At 46.9% G+C, this 22,273-nt stretch overlaps 1 protein-coding gene across 1 annotated transcript in view; it reads left to right on the top strand.

Moving 5' to 3' along the window:
- The first annotated feature begins 311 nt into the window (after window positions 1–311).
- ADCY10 (adenylate cyclase 10) overlaps window positions 312–22,273 on the top strand; it is a 56,250-nt gene continuing 34,288 nt past the window's right edge. The window contains exons 1-12 of the mRNA XM_023763265.1: window positions 312–459; window positions 1,069–1,173; window positions 3,309–3,347; window positions 3,476–3,616; window positions 4,086–4,291; window positions 6,291–6,387; window positions 8,050–8,138; window positions 12,682–12,873; window positions 14,660–14,778; window positions 15,765–15,841; window positions 17,558–17,747; window positions 21,792–21,847. Coding sequence (XP_023619033.1) covers window positions 312–459; window positions 1,069–1,173; window positions 3,309–3,347; window positions 3,476–3,616; window positions 4,086–4,291; window positions 6,291–6,387; window positions 8,050–8,138; window positions 12,682–12,873; window positions 14,660–14,778; window positions 15,765–15,841; window positions 17,558–17,747; window positions 21,792–21,847 — 1,459 coding nt within the window. The remainder of the gene's footprint in view (window positions 460–1,068; window positions 1,174–3,308; window positions 3,348–3,475; window positions 3,617–4,085; window positions 4,292–6,290; window positions 6,388–8,049; window positions 8,139–12,681; window positions 12,874–14,659; window positions 14,779–15,764; window positions 15,842–17,557; window positions 17,748–21,791; window positions 21,848–22,273) is intronic.

Genomic DNA, 22,273 nt, shown 5'->3' with positions numbered 1-22,273 from the left:
ACGGACAGACCCCTTCAGCTCCCCTCCTGTACCCCAGCCTGTTTGCAGTGGTGCTCACCTACGTAACAGCTGTCCGAGGGCCAGGCCTAGTTCTCTTATAGAACGTTGGCCCTTTTTGAAGGGTGACTTGACAACTCAGGCACTGTACCCCCAGCTGCTTAAATAAGTTAGAACAAAGCAAAGGGAGAGACAGAAATAGGAAAGTGAGTGAATGGCTGTAGGTCAGATGGCCTCCATTCTCAGCCTCTCTTTCCAGGAGGTGCGTGTAGGGGCTGCTTGCTGTGACCCTAACCTGCACGTTTGTGTGGAGCATGAGCGCACAGGGAGAGGAGCAGCAGGACCGGGCCATCGTCAGAATCGCCGCTCACCTGCCGGACCTCATCGTCTATGGAGACTTCTGTCCCGAGCGGCCCTCTGTGGATTATTTTGACGGAGTCTTGATGTTTGTTGATATTTCAGGCAAGCACGACAGGGATGTTCGATGTGGGCAAATGATAGGCTGGCATCAGAGTGTCCATTTATGGCAGAGCTCGATGGCAGGACAGGGTGCCTTTCCCCAGCTTTTTATGAAAACACTTCACCTACTAAAAGCAGGTCAGGTCATGGGCCTTCAAGGTGCCCAAGTCCCTGACCTGGAACTTCAGGCTCCAGTGTCCCTGCCCCGACTTCAGTGACTCAACCACCAGGCTTCACACACTTCCCAGGCAAAAGGGACCTCCGCACATGGTCTCTCCAGATGGTGTTTCCATCGGAACAGGAAGCTGCCACCGCTTCCGAAGTGGTGGAATGCTGTGTGCTTTCATTACCTTGGGGTGGACGCTCTAGGCCCCGTTGGAGGAACTGCGATCATTCCTGTCGAGTGGAGAAATTTGGAGGGAGGAGGTCCCTGGTGCTTCCCCTGACCCCTCAGATAATCACCAGATGATGGAGGCTGCACAGCCGACACTGGGCCGGCCACAAAGGCCTTGAAGAAGCCTTGCCGGGAGCTAACGAAGGGCTCGCTGCTCCCCAGTGTGCCCTCCTCTCCTGCCCTGGCTGCTTCCTCCAACCGCCTGCCCTTTGCTGCAGGTTTCACGGCGATGACTGAGAAGTTCAGTACAGCCATGTACATGGACCGAGGGGCAGAGCAGCTGGTGGAGATCCTCAACCACTACATCAGCGCAATAGTGGAGAGTGAGTGTCCCCACGGGCCTGGCTGAGGCCATTGCAGTTCGTTGTTTTGCCATATTTGTTGGTTAGGAGCTGATGTAGTCCTATTGCTTAGCATTCTCAATTTCCCCCAGGAAATGTGGGTGAAGCCAGTCTTTTTGAAATACAATGCAAACCAACCTCCCTAATACGGAGTATTCGAGGGAAAGGATGTTTTGCATTCGTTCAAGGACTGCCCGAGAGACTACATTGAAAAGAACTGTAGCAGTGATACTCTCAGCTGTGTTCAATAACACCAAAAAAACAGCATCACTATAACCCGAAAGTAGTCATGAAGAGAATGCCGAATGAAGAGATGAGTGGTTTATAAGTAACTCATGAGTAATTTGCCTTCTAATGATGGCATCTGAAACGTGTAGAAATGGCTGAAAAACCTGGTCTCCTTTTCAACCTCTGCCCACCACCTTGTTGGCATTATTAATATGAACTATTCATGAAGAAAAGGATTGCCCTGGCTGTGTTTCTGAGTGTTGGCCCGCACATTGAAGGGTCACGGGTTCTATTCCCGCTCAAGGGCATGTACCCGGGTTGTAGATTCGATCCCCAGCCCCAGTTGGGGCACCTGTGGGGGCAAACACTCAATGTGTCTCTCTCACATCTCTCTCTCTCTCTCCACTCCTCCTTTCCACTCTCTCTAAAAATCTTCAGAAAAAATATTCCTGGGTGTGGATTAACAGGAAAAAAAAGAAAGAAGAAAAGGATTTGCTCTATTAGGATGAACTCTGGGTCTCTCCTCCTATCAGGCTCTAAGTCCCCTAGGAATGCCTTAGTATCACCCACGAGGCCAAATGTGATGCTCCTGAAAAGCAGAAACTATATCTAATTTTTTTTGCATCCCACTCAGCACAACAGTATTCAACAAGTTTGTGGTGAAACATATATAGGAGTAAAAAATTTTCCTTTATGTCAAAAAGCCTAAACAAACAAAATGCAAGTTGGTAATAAACAAAGCCTAAGTTGACCGTGGTGGTGGTTGCCCAATTTCCTGATTCTTAGTTCTTATGTGTCCTGCCATGCACCACTTACCAGGGTCACTCAAGCCTCAGCTCATTCATATTATAAAAGGGTAGTATGCAAATTATCCCCTCGACCCCAGTTCTTCTGGGAGTTTGACCAGGGAGCAGACCAGCTGGGGAAAGGGAGGGAGGTCCTGGCCAGTGGTGCTGGCAGGCGGCCAGGGGAAGGGAGGGAATACCTGGCTGGCAGCCAACAGGTGCTAGGGACTTGAACAGTGCACGGAATTTGTGCACTGGGCCTCTAGTAATACTTATATTGAGCAGTTAGGTGCCTTCATTATCACAGGAGTAGGGTAGGTGTCCTCGGACCTCATTGGAAACCCCACCTCCTCCTCCTCCTGCTTTTTCCCATTCACAGAATCAGAGCATGTATACAATCTAGTTCAGGCTGGTGAACCTTTTGAGCTCGGCGTGTCAGCATTTTGAAAAACCCTAACTTAACACTGGTGCCGTGTCACATATAGAAATTTTTTGATATTTGCAACCATAGTAAAACAAAGACTTATATTTTTGATATTTATTTGATATATTTAAATGCCATTTAACAAAGAAAAATCAACCAAAAAATAAGTTTGCGTGTCACCTCTGACACGCGTGTCATAGGTTCGCCATCACTGATCTAGTTCATGTCCTCATTCTGTGGGTGAGGAAACACACCATACAGTTTAAGTAACTTGTCCTAGATAACATCTTTTTTTTTTTAATCCTCACCTGATGATATTTTTCCATTGATTTTTTAGAGAGAGGGAAAGACAGAGAGAAATATCAATGTGAGAGAAACACATTGATTAGTTGCCTCCTGCATGAGCCCTGACCAGGGAGGGCCAGGGCCAGGGAGGAGCCTGCAACTTAGGTGCATGCCCTTGACTGGAATAAAACCCGGGACCCTTTGGTCCGCAGGCCGACGCTCAGTCCACTGAGCCAAACCGGCTACGGCTGAGATGATATCTTTAGCACAAGTCTGCTCTCTAAATTGCTGTTCTCTTGACCTAATTTCTACTCCATGGGTGAAGAATGAATTCTTCTTATTAGCTTTAAACAATTCAAGTTTGATTTAACTTCTTTTCTTTTTTTTTTTCTCAGAGGTGTTGATTTTTGGAGGAGACATCTTAAAATTTGCAGGTATGGGAGGCATCTCAGAGGCAGCGGCGGCCAGGAGACTGGGTTGAGGCACGCTTGTGTCCAGATTTCATACAGAGCAGACTGGTCCCCAGGGCAGGTCATGAGCCCCTGTGGTCTGTCTCCTCAAGGTGATGCACTTCTTGCCCTGTGGAAGGTGGAGCGAAAGCAACTGAAAAACATGATCACGGTGGTAGTTAAATGTAGCCTGGAGATCCACGAGCTGTTTGGGACCCAGGAGTTAGAAGGCCTGGACATCCGAGTCAAGATAGGTAAGCTTTTTGCCCTGGCTGGTTTTGCTCAGTGGTTAGAGCGTTGGCCTGCGGACTGAAGGATCCCAGGCTCAATTCTGGTCAAGGGCATGTACCTTGGTTGCAGGTTCAATCCCCAGTAGAGGGCGAGTAGGAGGCAGCCAATCAGTGATCCTCTCTCATCATTGATGTTTCTATCTCTTTCTCCCTCTCCCTTCCTCTCTGAAAGCAATACAGATATATTAACACACAAAAAAAGAGAGGTAAGTTTTTGAGAAAGGAGAGACAGATGGGGTCCTTTAAGGAGATAAATGTCACAGAAAGATGAGTGAGATGTAGTAGCTGGCTTCCTGGCTGTGGGAGAGGAGGCGTTTTGGAATGCCTGGGCCCAGAAGAGGGAGTCACACCACGATTCTGATTTTCCCAAGAACCCGTGCTGCCAGGGAATATCCCAGAGCTTCCGCAAACCTACAGCTTGCCTTCTCGCCAGGACTGGCTGCGGGCCACATCACCATGTTGGTCTTCGGAGACGAGAAACGCAACTTCTTCCTGGTGACTGGCCAGACGGTGGATGACGTGCGCCTAGCACAGAACATGGCGCAGATGAACGATGTCATTCTGTCACCGAACTGCTGGCAGCTCTGCGACCGGAGCATGATTGAGATTGAGAGGATCCCAGACCAGAGAGCAGTTAAGGTTCGTGGGGTGCTTTGCTCGCAGGAAGCTGCAGTCTGGGCCAGGGGCCGCCTGTCGGAAAAGCCACTGGGAAGGCGGGCTCCATGTGGCTCCTGCACGGGAGACTCAGGTGGGGTCAGTGTGGGTCCACCTCAAGGCTGTGGTCTAAGACACCTCGGCTGAGTTCAAGGGGAGATGACCAGGCCCTGCGGTAATGAAGGGCGTGGAATCTGGCACAGAGGCCTCTGGGGCTGGTGCCCTTGCTATAGGACAGGGGTCCTCAAACTTTTTAAACAGGGGGCCAGTTCACTGTCCCTCAGACCGTTGGAGGGCTGGACTATAGTTTAAAAAAAAACTATGAGCCGAGGCCGGTTTGGCTCAGTGGATGGAGCGTCGGCCTGCGGACTGAGGGGTCCCAGGTTCGATTCCGGTCGAGGGCATGTACCTGGGTTGCGGGTACATCCCCAGTGGGGGATGTGCAGGAGGCAGCTGATCGATGTTTCTCTCTCATCGATGTTTCTGACTCTGTCTCTCTCCCTTCCTCTCTGTAAAAAATCAATAAAATATATAAAAAAAACTATGAACAAATTCCTATGCACACTGCACATATCTTATTTTGAAGTAAAAAAACAAAACAGGAACAAACACAATATTTGTATTTGCATGTGGCCCGCGGGCCGTAGTTTGAGGACCCCTGCTATAGGAAGAGGAAACAAATCCTGGCCGGTCCCCGGGAGCAGGAGGTTGTCGTTTGGGGGGCTGCCTATGGCCCTCACCTGCCCTACTCAACACCCTCCTCGCCCAGGGCAGGGACCACGGAGCGGAGGGCTGGAGGCAGCAGGGCAGCAGTTTGGGGTGGGGGTGGAGGACTGTTGGGTGGCTGCCGGGTGAGAAACACTGTGACGTGACACTGAAGGCTGTGGCCACTTAGAGAAGCTGTGCGTTCCGAGTGGGTAAAGGGGAGGAGAGCTGTGCTGACTGAGCCGGGAAAGGGGCTGCGTGGCAGAAAGGAAAACGGAGGGTCCACGTAGATGCTGGCAAAGGTGAGAGCCCCCACTGGGCCAGTGTGGCCCTCACACCCACCACTCGCTCTTCCAGCTGGCTGCTCACACGCCCTGGTCCCCGTTTAGCCACTCCTTATATCTTTCAAGATGGTTTTAATTTTTGCGTTAATTTTGGCCTCACAGAAAAGTTAAAAAATAATAGTTTCCTTATATCCAGCTTCCCCAGATGGTAACATCTTTCATAACCAGAGTTCAAGAGTCAAAACTGGAAAATAAACCCTGGGACAGCACTGTTCACTAATAAGAGGCCTGTTTGGGTTTCCCCAGTTTCCCACCAATCAGTGTCCTCAGTGGAGTGTTCCAGGTTCTGCCCACGACCTCACACTGCATCTCATCCCTCTCTTACTTTGCCCCTGCAATCTTTAATAATAGCGTTTCATCACTTCCTGGTCTTTTATGACCTCGACACCTAAGAGGACTGTGGATCCGTTATTTTGTTGACTGTCCCTCCATTTGGTTTTGCCTGACATTTTCTCAGTACTGGACTAAGGCTGTCCATTTTGGGACAAGAATAGCACAGGAACGAGGCTGTACCATTCTCTGCATGTCCAGCCATGGGGTCACGATCCCGACATGAATCTCATGACTGGTGATATTCTGAATGCACTATGGGGCACCAGCCCCTTTACACGTATATGAAAGAAGTGGTGTATGGTTTAGACAGGTTTTATATGAATTAAAATGTTATGAAAGGCAAAGGAAAAACAAAGGAGTAGAAAGTTCTAAGAGTGGAAAAGTACGTGGGTTGGCCCCCTGGAATAGCCTTCCGTGTGTATACTTATGATTGTAATCTTAACAAGTGATTGGAGACATTTTATGTGATCACGTGCCAATTAAAGAACGCCATTGTTTGTGCCTCTGTTCAAAGCTTACTCCCTGCCCGTGCTGCTGAGAGATGAATTTCAAAGGGCCAGCCACCCCTCAGAATAACCAAAATTTCTGTTTCTTTAATTTAGGTTAATTTCTTAAAACTACCCCCTACTTTTAACTTTGATGAATTTTTCACGAAGTGTATGACTTTCATGGATTATTATCCTTCTGGAGACCACAAAAGTAAGTACCCTCCATGGACAAGAACCTCTGCCTCCACCAGGGGTCAGCAGGGTGTCATACCAATGCCCAGGGCTCCATCCCATGTGCTGGGGTCCTCAGTAAGCGCCCAGTCCTGAGCAGCACACGAAGGGGCCTCCTGCTTGTCCCCACAATGGCTCCTTTCACCCATCTTCCAAACATGTGCGTCTCCCCCACAATGAAAGAAAAAACTAAAACATCCATGAATCCTATTTTCCTAGTCTTCACCACCAAACTTTTCGCAAGACTAACCTTGCACCCACACCTCTCTTCTCTCCAGCCTCTCATTCATTTATTCGCCCAATAAATACTGTTTGCAAGCGCCTCAGGGGCATATGCTTATTCTTTGACCTTGAGCCTTTGACATCTAGCTTCCTATCCCTTTCTCCTCCGTCTACCAAGGCTGTTTATGTTACGGCCACTAATGACCATCAATTTGCCAGCCTGGATGGCCTCTCCTCGGGCCTCATCCTAGGCGGCTGACCTTAGTTACTGTCTTTTTCTGGGCACTATCTTTGCCTCTTATGTTCAAGAATATTCTTCTTGAGTTTTGCTCTTACCCCTCCAAGCCCTCGGTTTCAGTGCCCTTTGCAAAGTCTCCTTCCAGCCCTTAAATGTTAGTGATTCCAGGATGTGTCCTTGACCCTCTAGTCTTCCCTGCTTATCTCTTGGAGAACGTTCATCCGTGGTTGACTCCCTGTGACTCCCAGCAGGGCTGGGACCAGGGTGAGGAAAGCAGGAGCCTGGGACACAAAATTTGAGGGTTTTGTGAGTTGCTTGCTAACTGCCAGAATCCAGCCCCGATTTGTGTCCTGAACTGTAGCCTCCTACACCAACTGCCTATGGGCCATCCCCACTTCCAACATTAACATGTTAAAAAATGATTAAAGAGGATAATTTAACAACTTACTTTACTTAGCATAAACTGGACAGTTTATTTAACATAACATGGACAGTTTCCTTGCAAAGAACTGCAAAATGGGCGGGAAGTCAAGAAGCTTTAATAGCGTAGAGAATAAAGAACAGGAAGAGACAAATTAGAAAAGATTTGATTGGCTGAAACCACATATTAGACCTTGTTTGGGGTGAGAAGGCTCTGAGTTGGCTTGGCATTTGGAGATTGGCTGCCTGGATAGACTGTTCCTACAGGGACAGAACGTCATCTAAGTTTTGGTTTGCTCACATGGCAACCAAGGTAGTGGGCGACTTGCTTAGGCTCACACAGGGAGTTCCTATCAAACCTGGGATGAGAATCCAGTTTCCTGAATTTTATTCCTGCTGTTCTTTCAACCTTATCACCTCCTTCATTCTGTCATCATTCCCTCTGTCATCACCATCCCCTCACCTGCCCATTCCCATCACCTGTGGCAATCGTTTTAGCTCAAGTCTAGATGTAAAAATCTCCCCAAGTTCCAAAGTTTGAAGGTAATTAAAATAGGGCTTTGAGCAACATGCAATTGAATTTTGATAAACCCACAACCTCTAAGAATTTCTCACAGAACTTCCCTTGACCCTATTTAACCACTGCCCCTGACTGGCCTGGGATGACCCCTGCCCAAGGGGCTGGGGCTGGGGGGCTCCCCTCTCTCCTGCACCCCAGAGCCAGGCCTCTCTTTCTGAGCCTGCTCTCCTTCTGATCCTTAGACCTCCTGAGGCTTGCCTGCATGCTGGAGTCTGACCCTGAACTGGAGTCTTCCCTACAAAAGTATGTGATGGAAAGCATATCAAAACAGGTATTCTCTTCATTTAATTTATTGTTTGAGCAGGGTGGTGTCAGGGACCTTGGACAGCTGGAAACATCAAGAAATCTCATAGCTAGTAATCTGTTCCGTTAAAATAAGAGGTGGACTGGCCTTCTCCATGTGTTGAGGACTGTGAAATTTACTATTCACATCAGGATACTTTTCGGAACTAAAGGGACATCATTCATTATTATACTGTGACAACAGGTGTAAACTAGGGCGTTGCTGCCTTCTACAACCGGGCAAACTGGAACTGTCCTAAGTGTAAAGAACCTATGGCCGCCCTTTCTAAATGACACATAGCAGAGAGATATCGAGGGGGTGGGCTGGGTACACCATTTCTCCAAGGCACTTGCATTAGATTCCAAGCCTTGAAAGCTAATAATGCAGGTAATTAAAACTCTCAGAACTACCTCCAACCCCCTTTTAGTAAAATGTTCCTCCTTTTATTCACTTAGATCTAGGCTCTCTCAAATGTATGAATCCATAGGAATTCTAGCCACCACTCAGCACTGGCCGTGTGCCAGGCGTTCCGCTGTGGCATCATCTCCCCTCCAGTCCTGTGGACATCTGCAGCTCCATTTTACATAGAGGGGGAGACCCAGAGGGTCCCAGGGTCTTCCCTGAGGTTGCAAAGGAAGAGCTGTGGCTTCAATTAAACCCTCTTCTATCTGAACCTATTGCACGCGCGCGCACACACACACACACACACACACACACACACAGGCTGTATACCCTCCTAACAATATGCCCCTTTAAATCCTTAATCCCATCAAAATGCGTTTGTGTCCTGGAGGAAATCTCTATGGGACAAGCATGAGCAGTGGGCGCCTGCCTTCCCAGTAGGGGTTGAAGGGATGTCAGAATGGATCCCTCTGCCTTCAGCCCAATTTGAAAACACTACCTCTAGTGCAGCGTTTCTCAACCTGTGGGTCGCGACCCTTTGGGGGTCGACGACCCTTTCACAGGGGTCGCCTAAATACATCCTGCGTATCAGATATTTACATTAAGATTCATAACAGTAGCAAAATTACAGATGTATAATGCCTTAAGCTTCCTCAGCCACCGCTAGAATTAAATGACTAAGTTTCCTTCGAGGGCCCTGCCAGGGGACACCCAGATGTTCCAAAGAGAGAAAAGTGGAGAGTCCTCATAGTAAAAAGCCCTTCTTGCGTTCATAGCCTCTGGATTGGTCTGAGAGAAGGACCTTCCAGATGTCAGGGGTCTGGAAACGTGAACATTCTGTAGGATTTGTGTGTTTCTCCAGGTGTCAGTGCACAACCAAAAGGTTCAAAGTTCAAGTCCTCAGGCCAGTTAAGAGAAAATAGTCTATTCCTCATGTTTCAGCCCATTCCAATGCAAGGCGTTTTGCTAGCTTGGCTATGGTGACTCCATTTTGTTTTTTACCCTTTCCCAAGGCCAGCCCCTCCCCCCTGCCCCTGGCACCGCCCCCACCCCGGCAGCATGGAGAGCCTTAGAGATATATGGTTGCATTTTCCAATCCAAAACTCAGGACACTGGGTCCGGTAGAATAATCTTAATCATTCAATCAATTTGTTTGATAGATTTTAATATTTAATAATTAATGTTATTCCTGTATTTAACGTTAATTATGTAATAAATTTGTTTGAATACCATCACGTTGGTTAGTTAGACATAATTAAATTGTCTTTTAGGAAAAGAATAAAATTTTACGGAAGCAGGCCCACCACCCAGTTAGGGAGCTTCCCCACCCACAGTGCCCACTTTCACCTGGAAGGTGTTTCCATTGTCCACAGTTTCACACTTGTGTTATTTGGAAGAGAAAAAGATGCAATGATTATCCTCCATTGGTTTGCTATGCACTTAATTAACACAATTCCAGGGTGATGATAGGCAGGAATAACGTGGGAACATGTCCTTGGAGAGGAGAGGGGAGCTGAGTGAGAGGTGCCACCCCAGGGAGGTGGGGTGTGCAGGGGGAACCTGGGCTAGGAGTCTGGAGATTTGGGGTCTCGTTTGCTGCTATTTCCCCAGGCGACCCTGGAAAACCTGTGCTATTTCTCCATGTCTCCATCATCTCATCAGGAAACTGGGGAGTAACAATACTTATTTTATTTCATTTGAGGATGAAGTAGGTCAGACTGAAAATATTCCAGAAGGTACCAGGCTATGAAAATATTTTAGAAGGTTGAATTACATTGTGTGTTACTCTTTCTTAATCTTTATTGTTGAGAGTATTACAGATGCCCCCTTTGCTCCCCCGCCTCCCCCGCCTTGCTCTCCTTCACCCCACACCTGCCCTACCCTGGCCTTCTCCTCCCTATTGTCTGTGTCCATGGGCAATGCATCTAAGCATAAAATTATTTGGTTAATCTCTTCCTGCCCCCTCCCCTCTTCCTTCACAGATTTGTCAGTCTGTTCCATGATTTCATGTCTCTGGTTCTATTTTATTTATCAGTTTATTTTGTTCATTAGATTCCTTGTTTGTTTATTTTGATTTTTAGATTCAATTATTGATAGCTATGTATTTATTGCCATTATATTGTTCATATTTTTATCTCTTTCTTCTTCTTCTTCTTCTTCTTCTTCTTCTTCTTCTTCTTCTTCTTCTTTCTCTTCTTCCTCTTCTTCAAGAATACTCTTCAACATTTCATGCATAGTTTGGTGATGAGAAACGCCTTTAGCTTTTTCTTGTCTGTGAAGCTCTTTATATGACTTCAATTCTGAATTATAGTTTGCTGGGTAGAGTAATCTTGGCTGTAGGTCATTGCTAGTCATCACTTTGAATATTTCTTACCACTCCCTTCTGGCCTGCATAGTTTCTGTTGAGAAATCAGCTGACAGTCTTATGGATACTCCCTTGTAGGTAACTAACTGCTTTTCTCTTGTTGCTTTTAAGATTCTCTCTTTGTCTTTAACCCTTGGCATTTTAATTATGATGTGTCTTGGTGTGGGCCTCTTTGGGTTCCTCTTGTTTGGGACTCTCTGAACTTCCTGGACTTGTACGTCTATTTCTTTCACCAGGTAAGGGAAGTTTTCTGTCATTATTTCTTTAAATAAGTTTGCAATATCTTGCTCTCTCTCTCTTTTCCTTCTGGCATCCCCATAATGCAAATGTTGATAACTTGAAGTTGTCCCAGAGGCTCCTTACACTATCTTCATATTTTTGGATTCTTTTCTCTCTCTCTCTCCTCTCTCTCTCTCTCTCTCTCTCTCTCTCTCTTTCTCTCTCAGTTGGGTGTTTTTTGCTTCCTCATATTCTAAATTTCTGATTTGATTCTTTGTATCCTCTACTCTACTGTTGATTCCCTGTAAATTATTCTTCATTTCTGTTAGTGTAGGCTTCATTCCTGACTGGTCCTTTCTCATGTCTTTGATAGTCTCACTAATTTCCTTGAAATTCTCATTAAGATCATTGAAATTCTCACTAAGTCCCTTGAAGCTCTCATCAAGATCCTTGAGCATCCTTATAACCATTTTTTTGAACTCTGTATCTAGTAGTTTGCTTGTTTCCATTTCATTGAGTTCTTTTTTGAAGATTTCTTCTGTTCTTTCATTTGTAACATGTTTCTTTTTCTCTGTATTTGGCTACTTTCTATGTTTGTTTCTATGTATTATGTAGAACTGATATCTCTCCTGGAATTGGTAGAGTGGCCTTGTGTAGTATGTGTCCTGTAGGGCCCAATGGCTCAGCCTCCCTAGTCACTTGAGCTGGGCACTCTAGGTATGTGGGCTGTGTGCACTGTCTTGGTGTAGTTGAGCTCTGAGTGCTATTGGTATCACTGGGAGGAATTGACCCCCAGGCCAATTGGCTGTGAGGAGCAGCTGTGACTACAGCAGAAGAGCTGCTGTGCAGGAGACACCCTCATGGAGCAGGACTTGCTTCATTGGGGCTTTGATGCTCACTGAGCCTGCCACTTTAGTGTGTCTCTCATAGATGTGTAGAGTTGTAATTGAACATGGTCTGAAGCTGTCTACCAAGTACATTGGCTCTGTGGCCACCCTGTAGGTGCAAAGTCAGGCACTGCCTGTGCCCTGCCTAGGGCCACCTGTCAGGAGCTAAAGTGTGATCTTCAGGTGGCTGCTACTTGTATTGGGCTTAGAAGTGCCCAGGAGAGGCCAAGCTGTGAAGCAAGGCAGGCTGCTGCTAGTGCCGGGCCTGGGGCCTCTTATTGAGTGGTATGGGGCCATAGCATGCTATTCTTATCCTTAAACTGCAAGAGAGCCAAAAGGAATGGTAGTTCTCTCTCTCTGGCAATGGCTAATCTTGCCATGAGAGTGCAGCAGTAGGGGCAAGGAAGTGGTTCCTTTCCAAAAATTAGCAAATGTGTGAGTTCCCATTGCAAGAGATTTTGCTAGTGAATTTATTCCCATCTGCTCGAATTTGGGCTGGCTCTGCCATGCTGTGCCTCACACATTCCGATCACTTCACAGCTTTCCCAGAGAGTTTCAACAGGCTAGTTCCCACCCAGTGAGAATTGCTTGTGTTGATGTTGGGAGGAAGGGTCCACAGCCAAGGACAGGTGCAAAGTGAAGTGTCTCTACTTGGCAGATTGATGACAAACAGCTTCGGGGTTATTTGTCTGAGCTCCGCCCAGTGACCATTGTGTTTGTGAACCTGGTATTTAAGGACCAAGACAAAGCCGAAGTCATAGGCTCGTCCATCCAGGATGCCTCCGTGCACATCAATTCTGTCCTGAGGGACTTCCGAGGCCAAATCAATAAAGTTTTCATGTTTGACAAGGTAAGTGTGAACTAAGGGGTGGAAGCTGCCACCAATTTAATGTTACCACCTGCCCAGGCACATTGGTGAGGGAAAGGGAAGAGACACTTTTAACCTGGAAGCATTAGTCTTCATTTAGATTGAATATAGCAGCTTCTATGGTGAATGTGGCATTACTGCAGTCCAGGTATTGTTCTCGACATTTTGCCTCTATGAACTCATTCCACCCTCATGACCGCTCTGAGAGGTAGGTGCTCTTATTATTATTTCCATTTTACAGATGAGGATGTTGAGGCAGAGTTGAGGATTCTGAGATAAGAAAAGTTTAAGTTTGGCTCATGGTCATCCAGCTAGTAAGTGGTGGGCTGGGATTCCAGCCCAGGTCATGCACCTTCCCAGTCTGTGCTTGACCAGCCCAGCCACAGTGCATCTCCCAGCGGTTCTGGGTCAGGTGTTTTCTAACTTTCACACCCCAGAAGTTTGTTTCCCTTAATGCACACCTGCCATATCTACACTTTCAGCCCCCTGTCACTTTCAGGGAACGGGACAAGGGTGGGGATGGGTAGATGGGAGGGGTACCCCTAATAAGCTTAGAGAAATTGCTGGTGACAATGGATGCTCCATTCTCAGGTGTTTTCTGTATCTTAAGATCAGAGCATTTAATAACTGAGCCACACTAATTCAATAATTCCATAAACATTCATTGAGGCTTTGCAGAAGGCTGAACGCTAGGACTGGGCAGCCAAGAGGAGTCAGTCACACACATTGCCACACAACCAGCAGGAAGAAGCAGTTCTGTGGAAGGAGGGTGAACTTGGTGCTCCCGCCCTTTCCTCCCATTTGGATCCTGAGACAGGAGCACAGGACCCAAAAGCAGCCATCAGTATTTGCAGACGTGGCTCCCACAATTCCGGGCCTTCTCTGAGCCTTGGTTTGCTCATGAACAGTGAGAGGGATATTATTGGAATGGGAGAGTATTTGCCTCAAGGGATTGTTGCAAGTTTTGAAAAATGTGTGGGCACTTGTACCACCACTCGCTTCAGTGAGCTGCGGGTCTCATGGTCAGAGGGAGACCACTGCTCACCTTGCAGAGCCACTAGGCGAAATTTCCAGGCAAGGCAGACCCACTGGTGTCCCCAAACGGAGCCCTCTAGTCCCTACACAGATCTGGAATCAGAGCCCAGTGCCAGTCAGGACTGACCTGTTTACATATATACCCTTAAGCTTACACTTTCTATATGCATATACTATAAAGTATCTATGCTATATGAAAGTGTGAAATATATAGTGTACTATATATACTAGATTAAGTATATGTATACCATAAAGTAGTTCATAAAGTGTGTGTGTTAATTACATGTATTAATTACATATAACATTACAATAAAATGTTTTAAATACAGTAATCACTTTAGTAGACAAAGCAACCCCCGCAGGTCAATGTAATATCCATTTTCATGCTGACTGAAGTTCATGGAGTGTAATGCACTTGTCCAGGTTTCTGCATAGACTTCCAGACTTGCGCTGGTGCCTTCCCGCGGCTCCACGCTGTTTCTTAGACTTGCAGCGTGTGACCTGCCCACCGGGAGGCTAGACAGAACTGTGGCACAAAGAGCTCAGCAAGGCCCATTATTCTGAAGCCAAAGCAGCCCTTCCTGGGCTCAAGTCATACTGTAGATGCTGCACTAGCAATTATATGATGTTTTCTAAAAAGAAAACAGGGGCGAGAGGAATTATGAAGAAATCAGAAAGGGAACGTGAACAGCTTCTGCCCACCCGCTGTGCTCACTGACTCTCCCTCCCACAGGGCTGCTCCTTCCTCTGTGTCTTTGGTTTCCCCGGGGAAAAGGCACCTGATGAGGTCACTCATGCCTTAGAAAGTGCTGTGGAGATATTCGACTTCTGCTCTCAGGTCCACAAAGTCCAGTGAGTGTTGACCTTGGTCCCATCCTCTGGTCCCTGACCCTGACCCTTCTGTGGGATATGGGGGTGGGGGACAGGCTAAGGGTCAGGGAAGCAGGTGAGGGCTGTTTTTAACTGGATGCCCATCCACCTGCATTCCTTCACCTAATGCACCAGCAGAGTGGGCAAGCCCAGCCTTGCCACAGGGGACGGGGGATGGGAAAGGCAAGGTGGGGAAAGGACACCCCTCGAAAGCCAACCTGTGCCAGGTTTGCAAGAGAACCCGACGGGGTCTCTCTGTACTTCCGGCTTGCTTCTTGGCAGAGGCCAAACTCCCAACACCAAGTTGGAGACCTGAGTTGGTTTTTAATAATTGGGAGAGGAAATGAGTCCTTGGGGTAGAAATGTGTAGAATGACCCGGCCTCTAATAAAGCTGTTAAGGTGAGGTTACCACCTTCAGCCCTGGCTGCCCCTGCACGGTGCCCTCAGGCTTCCCCAGCCTGAGCACCCAGTGCCTGGATTGTAGCCCTCTCTGGTCAACTCCAACGCGTCATCATCTGTCCTAAATTTTTCCACCCCCTGAGCCCCTAGTCATCTATAGACGCAGGTGGATGTATTAGCAAAATCAGGTTGGATGCCACACACTGTATCTGAGTTATAATGACTTGTCCTTCCCAGCAATAACAGGGAGAGTTATGTTGTTTACAACTAGTCCATTTGGGAGGATGAGAACTTATTTTCCAGAAAAGTAGCTCAGACAAATACTTAAAAGTAAGAGAAAAGTGAACCGAGTAACCACTACTGAGAACCTGGCTCTGGGTCCCAAACTCTTCCTACCTCCAGACCACGTACAATTGCCCTCAACTAAGTCCAAAGGGGAAAGAGTGATATATTGACAATCCTTTCCCACCCTCCCCACCCCATTCCTCACCATGTCCCCCCTTCCCACGTTCTCTCTGCTCACTGTCTTTATCTCTTTCCCCACAAACTTCTTCTTGCCGGGCGCCAGTACCGTTTCCATCGGCGTGGCCAGCGGGACTGTCTTCTGTGGCATCGTGGGACACTCTGTGAGGCACGAGTACACAGGTGTGCTGAGCTAGCGTAGCTCCGCTTTCCTTCAGCAAACACCGTGCCTCGCCACCCAGCTTTGCGGGAGGAAGGACAGAAAGAATCAAGACCTGGGCCCTGTCCCCAGCCAGTTTGCTGTCTCCCAGATGGGGCCACGCCTTGTGGCTTTGCCCACCGGCAGCTGGATGCCCGCCCAGTGTGCATTCTGGGGCTGTGCATACGGCATCGGTAGTTGAGAGAGAGCAGGGGGAGGCAGTGAGCTCATGGAGGGAGGGGCCTTTCTAAATAATTTCCCGTTGACATTCAACAGTTACTCTTCCTACTGCCTGAGATAGGTGAGGACTGCTTCTTAAAAATTATGACTATGGGCATTACCGGTGAATAATACTCATCTCAAAAGAGAGTAGTAAGTAGGTGTTATCTCAAGTTTTCACTGCTCTTGCTATTATTTCCCTCTTCAATCCTAGTAGGGTTTCAATTGTTCAGAAATAATACCTCTAAAATACTGAAATAGTTATGTCTGAAATGATGCAATTTTTGAGATTTTCTTCAATATACTACCGGGTGGAGAGTGGGTGGGAGTGAGGCTGGGGCAGGGTTGGCCGTGGGTTACTGGCTATTGGGACTGGGTGATGTGTACATGAAGATTCATGAGGCTGTGTCTTATTGTATGGTCAAATTTCTCCATAATAAACAGTTTTTAAAAAGGAATAACTTGATCAGAAGTATATAAGTTTATGGTATAGTGCAACCTTGAGTACCTAATTAGTTGTACTATTAATCGAGGGCTCTATCCAAAGCGATGTGTATGTGTTAACTCATTAATCTTCATAAACTACCCTCTGAGATCGGCACTGTTATTCCCACTTTACAGATTAGGAAACTACGACATGACAGAGTTAAAGTCATTTGGTAACATACGAGTTGGAGGTAGAGCTGGGGTTCAGAGTCTGTGCACTACAGTGCTTTACCCCTTAAAGTAACCCCTAAATCAGTGATGGCGAACCTATGACACGCGTGTCAGAGGTGACACGCGAACTCATTTTTTTGGTTAATTTTTCTTTGTTAAATGGCATTTAAATATATAAAATAAATATCAAAAATATAAGTCTCTGTTTTACTATGGTTGCAAAGATCAAAAGATTTCTATACGTGACACGGCACCAGAGTTAAGTTAGGGTTTTTCAAAATGCTGACACGCCGAGCTCAAAAGGTTCGCCATCACTGGCCTAAATCCATCTTATACACACACCCCGTCTAACCCCATTACACACTCTTAAGGGATCACCGAATGAAGGTAATTCATTCTGAAAATGAAATGAAAGAGTTCATGCCCAGAAACATGCAGACATGAATTTGTGCCTCATTTGGAGGTCAGTGTCCCAGGCCCGAGCTTGTGCTTGTCCATCTTGTAGCCAAAGACCAGCTGTACCTCACCCAAGAGCCTGTGGGCCTAGGGTGAGCCCACATACAGAGCCTCTCTGCCTCTGAGCAGATTGTCCCCATGGCCTCCCAGCTGAGGCAGAAGCTTTTCTGGTGACTAATTGAGTTCACTGCCTGCATATTTTTAAAGGCCACTGGCTGACTATGGGTAGTTGAAGGTGAGTTTGATGTCATTCATGAAAGGCAAAGGGAGTAAAGGGTTAAAGTGCCACCTGGGGACAGGATTTCTCAGATTACATTCAGTTCCATGGCCATTTCTCCCACTCTCTGCCTTTCTCTTTCCTGTTGCAGTCATTGGCCAAAAAGTCAACATAGCTGCCAGAATGATGATGTACTACCCAGGAATCGTGACTTGTGACTCCGTCACCTACAATAGCAGCAACCTACCAGCCTACTTTTTCAAAGAGCTTCCGAAGAAAGTCATGAAAGGTGTTGCAGATTCTGGACCAATCTATCAGTGCCTGGGCCTCAACGAGAAAGTGTGAGTGCGGGGCACTGACTTTGCAGTATTTTGTAGTAAAAGAAGGGGGAGAATTACGACAGCAAAACAGTCACCCATTTCAGATTCAAATCCACTTTATGAAACTGAAATCTATTCCTTCCCCGGACGAAGGCCCAGATTTCAAAATCCTTCATCTTTCTCCATCCTATGGATATGGTGAAAGACCCCATTCTACCCTCGTTCTGAGAATCAGAGGGTGATTCCTCAAAGGTTGTGCAAACAGAACAGGGACCCCCCCCCCATTTGCATATGTCTGTGGACCAAGGTGGACCAAACATTAAGTATTTATTTATCAACCAACTTTGCGTCAGCATTGGTAGGACTAATAGAGTATAAGATATTGTTCGTCCTCTAGGCCTCTAGTGAAATATATTCCCCCAAAGCCCAGCCTAGGTGCAAGGGTGTCACTTTTAGGCTTAAAATCCTCCAATGGCTTCCAGTCATTTTCATGATGTTTCAATTCCTTGCAATGACATACAAGGTGACCATCTGCCTTTCCAACCTCACCTCCTCCCGTGTCCCCTCCTCTGGGGCTCTAAGTAGATTGTCCTCCCCATCACCCACCCCATCCCTTGTCCACTGGGAAAACCATAGTCAATCTTTGAAATCCAGCTCAGGGTCCATTCCTCTGTGGGGCGGGCTCTGGAACCACCCAGTCGCAGCCCAGCCAGTCCAGCTCTCCCCGCCTTGTGCCACTAACTCTACAGGCCACGCTTCTCTGATATCGCTCCTCACGCTCCTCACGACTGCCCACCCGCTGCCTTGAAAGCTCTCTGAGGATCTGATTATGGCTTGTTCATTCTTATATCCCCAGTGCTTGGTGCACAGCAGGCACTCGACACTGATGAGTGAATGAATGACTCGCATGGAAAGCGCAAACATATTATTCTTAAGGGTGTTCCAAAATTGACGCAAGAAGTAATTTTGATGGAAAACACAGGTTTATAATTAAAAATTGTAAATTTTTTATTGATTCATAAAGTATACAGTATAGGGTTATGTATGGAATAGAAAACTGGATTATCATGTCTTGATAGTGAGCACCATTAACTGTTATTGCCTGAGCAGCCGCAATTTCGAAGAAGAATGGTCCGATGATGCCTCCAGCCCAAAATCCGCACCAAACAGTGACACGTTGTGGATGCATTTGTTTCTCAACAATCACTCGTGGATCAATTAGTGATCTTAAACACGCTGGCCATCCTTCAACAAATCGTTCAACACAAAACACCGAAGCAGTTCGTGAGAGTATTGCTGAGAGTCCAGGGACATCAATTCGGCACCGTGGTCAAGAATTGGACATTTCGAGAGCTCTCAACAGCGTATTCTCACGGAAGATTTGCATCTTCATGCTTACAAAGTTCAATTGACTCAAGAACTGAAGCCTACTGACCACGCACAGCGAATAGAGTTCGTTGAATGGATATGGAACAACAACAAGTGGATACTGATTTTTCGAACAAAATCATCTTCAGCGATGAGGCTCATTTTCATCTTGATGGCTTGGTTAATCGACAAAATTGTCGCATTTGCGGTTCAGAAAATCCACGAGTGATTGTTGAGAAACAAATGCATCCACAACGTGTCACTGTTTGGTGCGGATTTTGGGCTGGAGGCATCATCGGACCATTCTTCTTCGAAATTGCGGCTGCTCAGGCAATAACAGTTAATGGTGCTCACTATCAAGACATGATAATCCAGTTTTCTATTCCATACATAACCCTATACTGTATACTTTGTGAATCAATAAAATATTTACAATTTTTAATTATAAACCTGTGTTTTCTATCAAAATTACTTCTTGCGTGAATTTTGGGACACCCTTTATTAACCAGCTGGAATCTAAGTTTTAAAGGGCCAGATAGCAGAATTGGGGCTACAGTAGATTCAAGGAGTCTTTATTATTCACCTTTGTATTCCCAGGGCTCAGCGCTGTACTTGGCATGTTTAGACCATCAATAAAATGCTACTTGAATAAGTGAATGAATAGTAATAATTTTTGTGAGCCCTTATTAAATATTAGGCACTTTATCTCAAAATATACAATATATTCTTTTTGTTGTTGTTACTCTTCATCTGAGGACATTTTTTCCATTGATTTTTAGAGAGAGTGGGAGGGCAGGGGAGAGAGAGAGAGAGAGAGAGAGAGAGAGAGAGAGAGAGAGAGAGAGATGGCAAGAGAGAAGAGAGAGGAGAGGAGAAGAGAAGAGAGAGAGGCTCCTGACCAGGAGTCAAACCGGAGACCTGTGGTGCAAGGGCCGACGCTCTAACCACTGAGAACACCAGCCAAGACTTTAATGTTTCTTTCTTTCTTTTTTTTAATCCTCACCTGAGGATCTTTTCCCATTGATTTTATATAGAGTTGAAGGGAGGGAGGGAGGAAGAGAGAGAAAGAGAGAGACATCAATGTGAGAGAGACACATTGATTGGTTGCCTCCCGCACGTGTCCTGAGTAGGAACAGGGATCAAACTTGCAACCCAGATACATGCCCTTGACCGGGAGTCAAACCCACGACTCTTCAGTGCGTGGGCCAGCTATCTAAGCATGGAGCCACACTGGCCAGGCTATAATGTATTCCTAATATCAACCATATCAGATAGAAACTATTATTTTCTCCATTTTACAAATTTTAAAACTAAGGCTCAAAGATGTTAAATGACTTGTTCATGGTCACAAATCTAGTGAGCAGTGGAGACCAGGTTCAGCGTGCCACAGCAATGCCGCTTCTTTAGCAACCACAAAAGCTCGTGGGTACAGCACACATTGACTGACCTTACAGAGAAGTGGCTTCAACTGACCTGGGCTGGACTCAGCTCAGCTAGCCTCAGCTTCTCACGTGCCTGGGGTTTAGCAGGTTGTTGGCAGACCCAGGAGGACCGCAGGTGGGATAAGTGGGCAGTTTGATTGGCATAAATGGGACAATTCGGCTCTAGGTGTCTCGTCCTCTCCCACTGTCTCGGCCATATCAGAAGAGCAAGAGAGAGAGCCCAAGGCGCAAGCATTTTTCAAGCCTCGGTGTCGTGTTTGCTGGCATCTTGTTGGCTGAAACATTCACACGGCCGAGCCCAGAGTGGGGAGGGCACTGCACGTTACCTAGCAGAGGGCACAGATACTGCAGAGGTCAGCCTGCCACAGAAGCCCAGACTGCCGGACCCCAGAGCCTGCCACTTCGTGATTTTCCTCCACCATCTCTGCAAATAAGAGTGTGGAGCCCAGCCAGTGTGGTTCAGTGGTGGGTGTTGGCCCATGAACAAGGAGGTTACGGTTTGATTCCTGGTCAGGACACGTGCCTGGGTGGTAGGGTTGCAGGGACTCAATCCCAAGTAGGAGGCATGTAGGAGGCAGCCGATCAATGATTGTCTCTCATCATCAATGTTTCTATCCCTCTCCCTTCCTCTCTCTGAAATCAATAATTTTTTAAAAATCATATTTTTAAAAAAGAGTGTAGAAATACACATACAAATATGAACAGGACCTCCCATGGGAGATTGCTGTTGCTATACCAGGCGGAACCACGTAGTACGACATAGAGACCAGGAATGCGCTGTTTAACCAAAAGGCTCCTTCAAGAGAGAATATGCAGTGATCAGGCATGAGTGCCCTGCCTAGTCACCACCAGACACGGGACCTTGGGCAAGATACACTCTCTGCACCTCCATTTCCTCACTTGTAAATGGACATAATCATAGTATCTCCTTAGTAAGGTTTTGTCAGGAGCAAAGGAAATGATATATGTAAAGTACTCAAAACTGCCAGGCACGTGGCATGTGCTCAACAAAGGTGAGCGGGGACAGACTCTGCAAGCACTTATTGAACAAGGTCCCCGGGGCTGAGATGAAGGCGGCTGTAAGTCGCTTGGACTCTATCGCCAGGTAAGAACACCTCTTTCTCCTCCTCTTGGCATCTGCAGCCCGTGAGCCAGGGGCAGTCAGTTAGAGACTAGAAAGGAGGCTCCCTGGGACCAAGCAGCCTGCTCTCAGCCCGCCCTGCTGTGACTCTAACATCTCTGTTCTTCTCCTCAGCATGTTTGGTATGGCCTACCTCATCTGCAACAGGAATGAGGCTTACCCTCTGCTCGGTAGGTAGTGGGCCTTGATTTCTAAACTCCCCTAGTGAACTATAACAACACATGCAGAACAGTGCGCCAATTATCACCAACGAACCCCTGATCACTATCCAGGCCAACTAAGAAAAAGAGCAGTGTTCAGGACACCCCACGTGCTTGGTCTCTCGCACCCCACGTGCTTGGTCTCTCCCTCCCCACAAAGACCCTGACACCCTCCTCCCCAAAGACTCTGACACCCTTCCTCCCCCAATGACCCTGACACCTTCCTCTCCCAAAGGCCCTGACACCCTCCTCCCCGCAAAGACCCTGACACCCTCCCCCCAAAGACCCTGACACCCTCCATTTCTTAGGCCGTTTTAAAAAATCATGTTGATGAAATGATGTATCATATAATTACACGTGCCTTCTGTTAATCAATGGAAAACAAGACTGGCCTTC

The sequence above is a fragment of the Myotis lucifugus genome, unplaced genomic scaffold (assembly GCF_000147115.1).
Source record: "Myotis lucifugus unplaced genomic scaffold, Myoluc2.0 scaffold_279, whole genome shotgun sequence".
NCBI classification, from domain to species: domain Eukaryota; kingdom Metazoa; phylum Chordata; class Mammalia; order Chiroptera; family Vespertilionidae; genus Myotis; species Myotis lucifugus.
The sequence above is the reverse complement of the archived record's forward strand: the minus strand, read 5'-3'. Positions and strand labels throughout refer to the sequence as shown.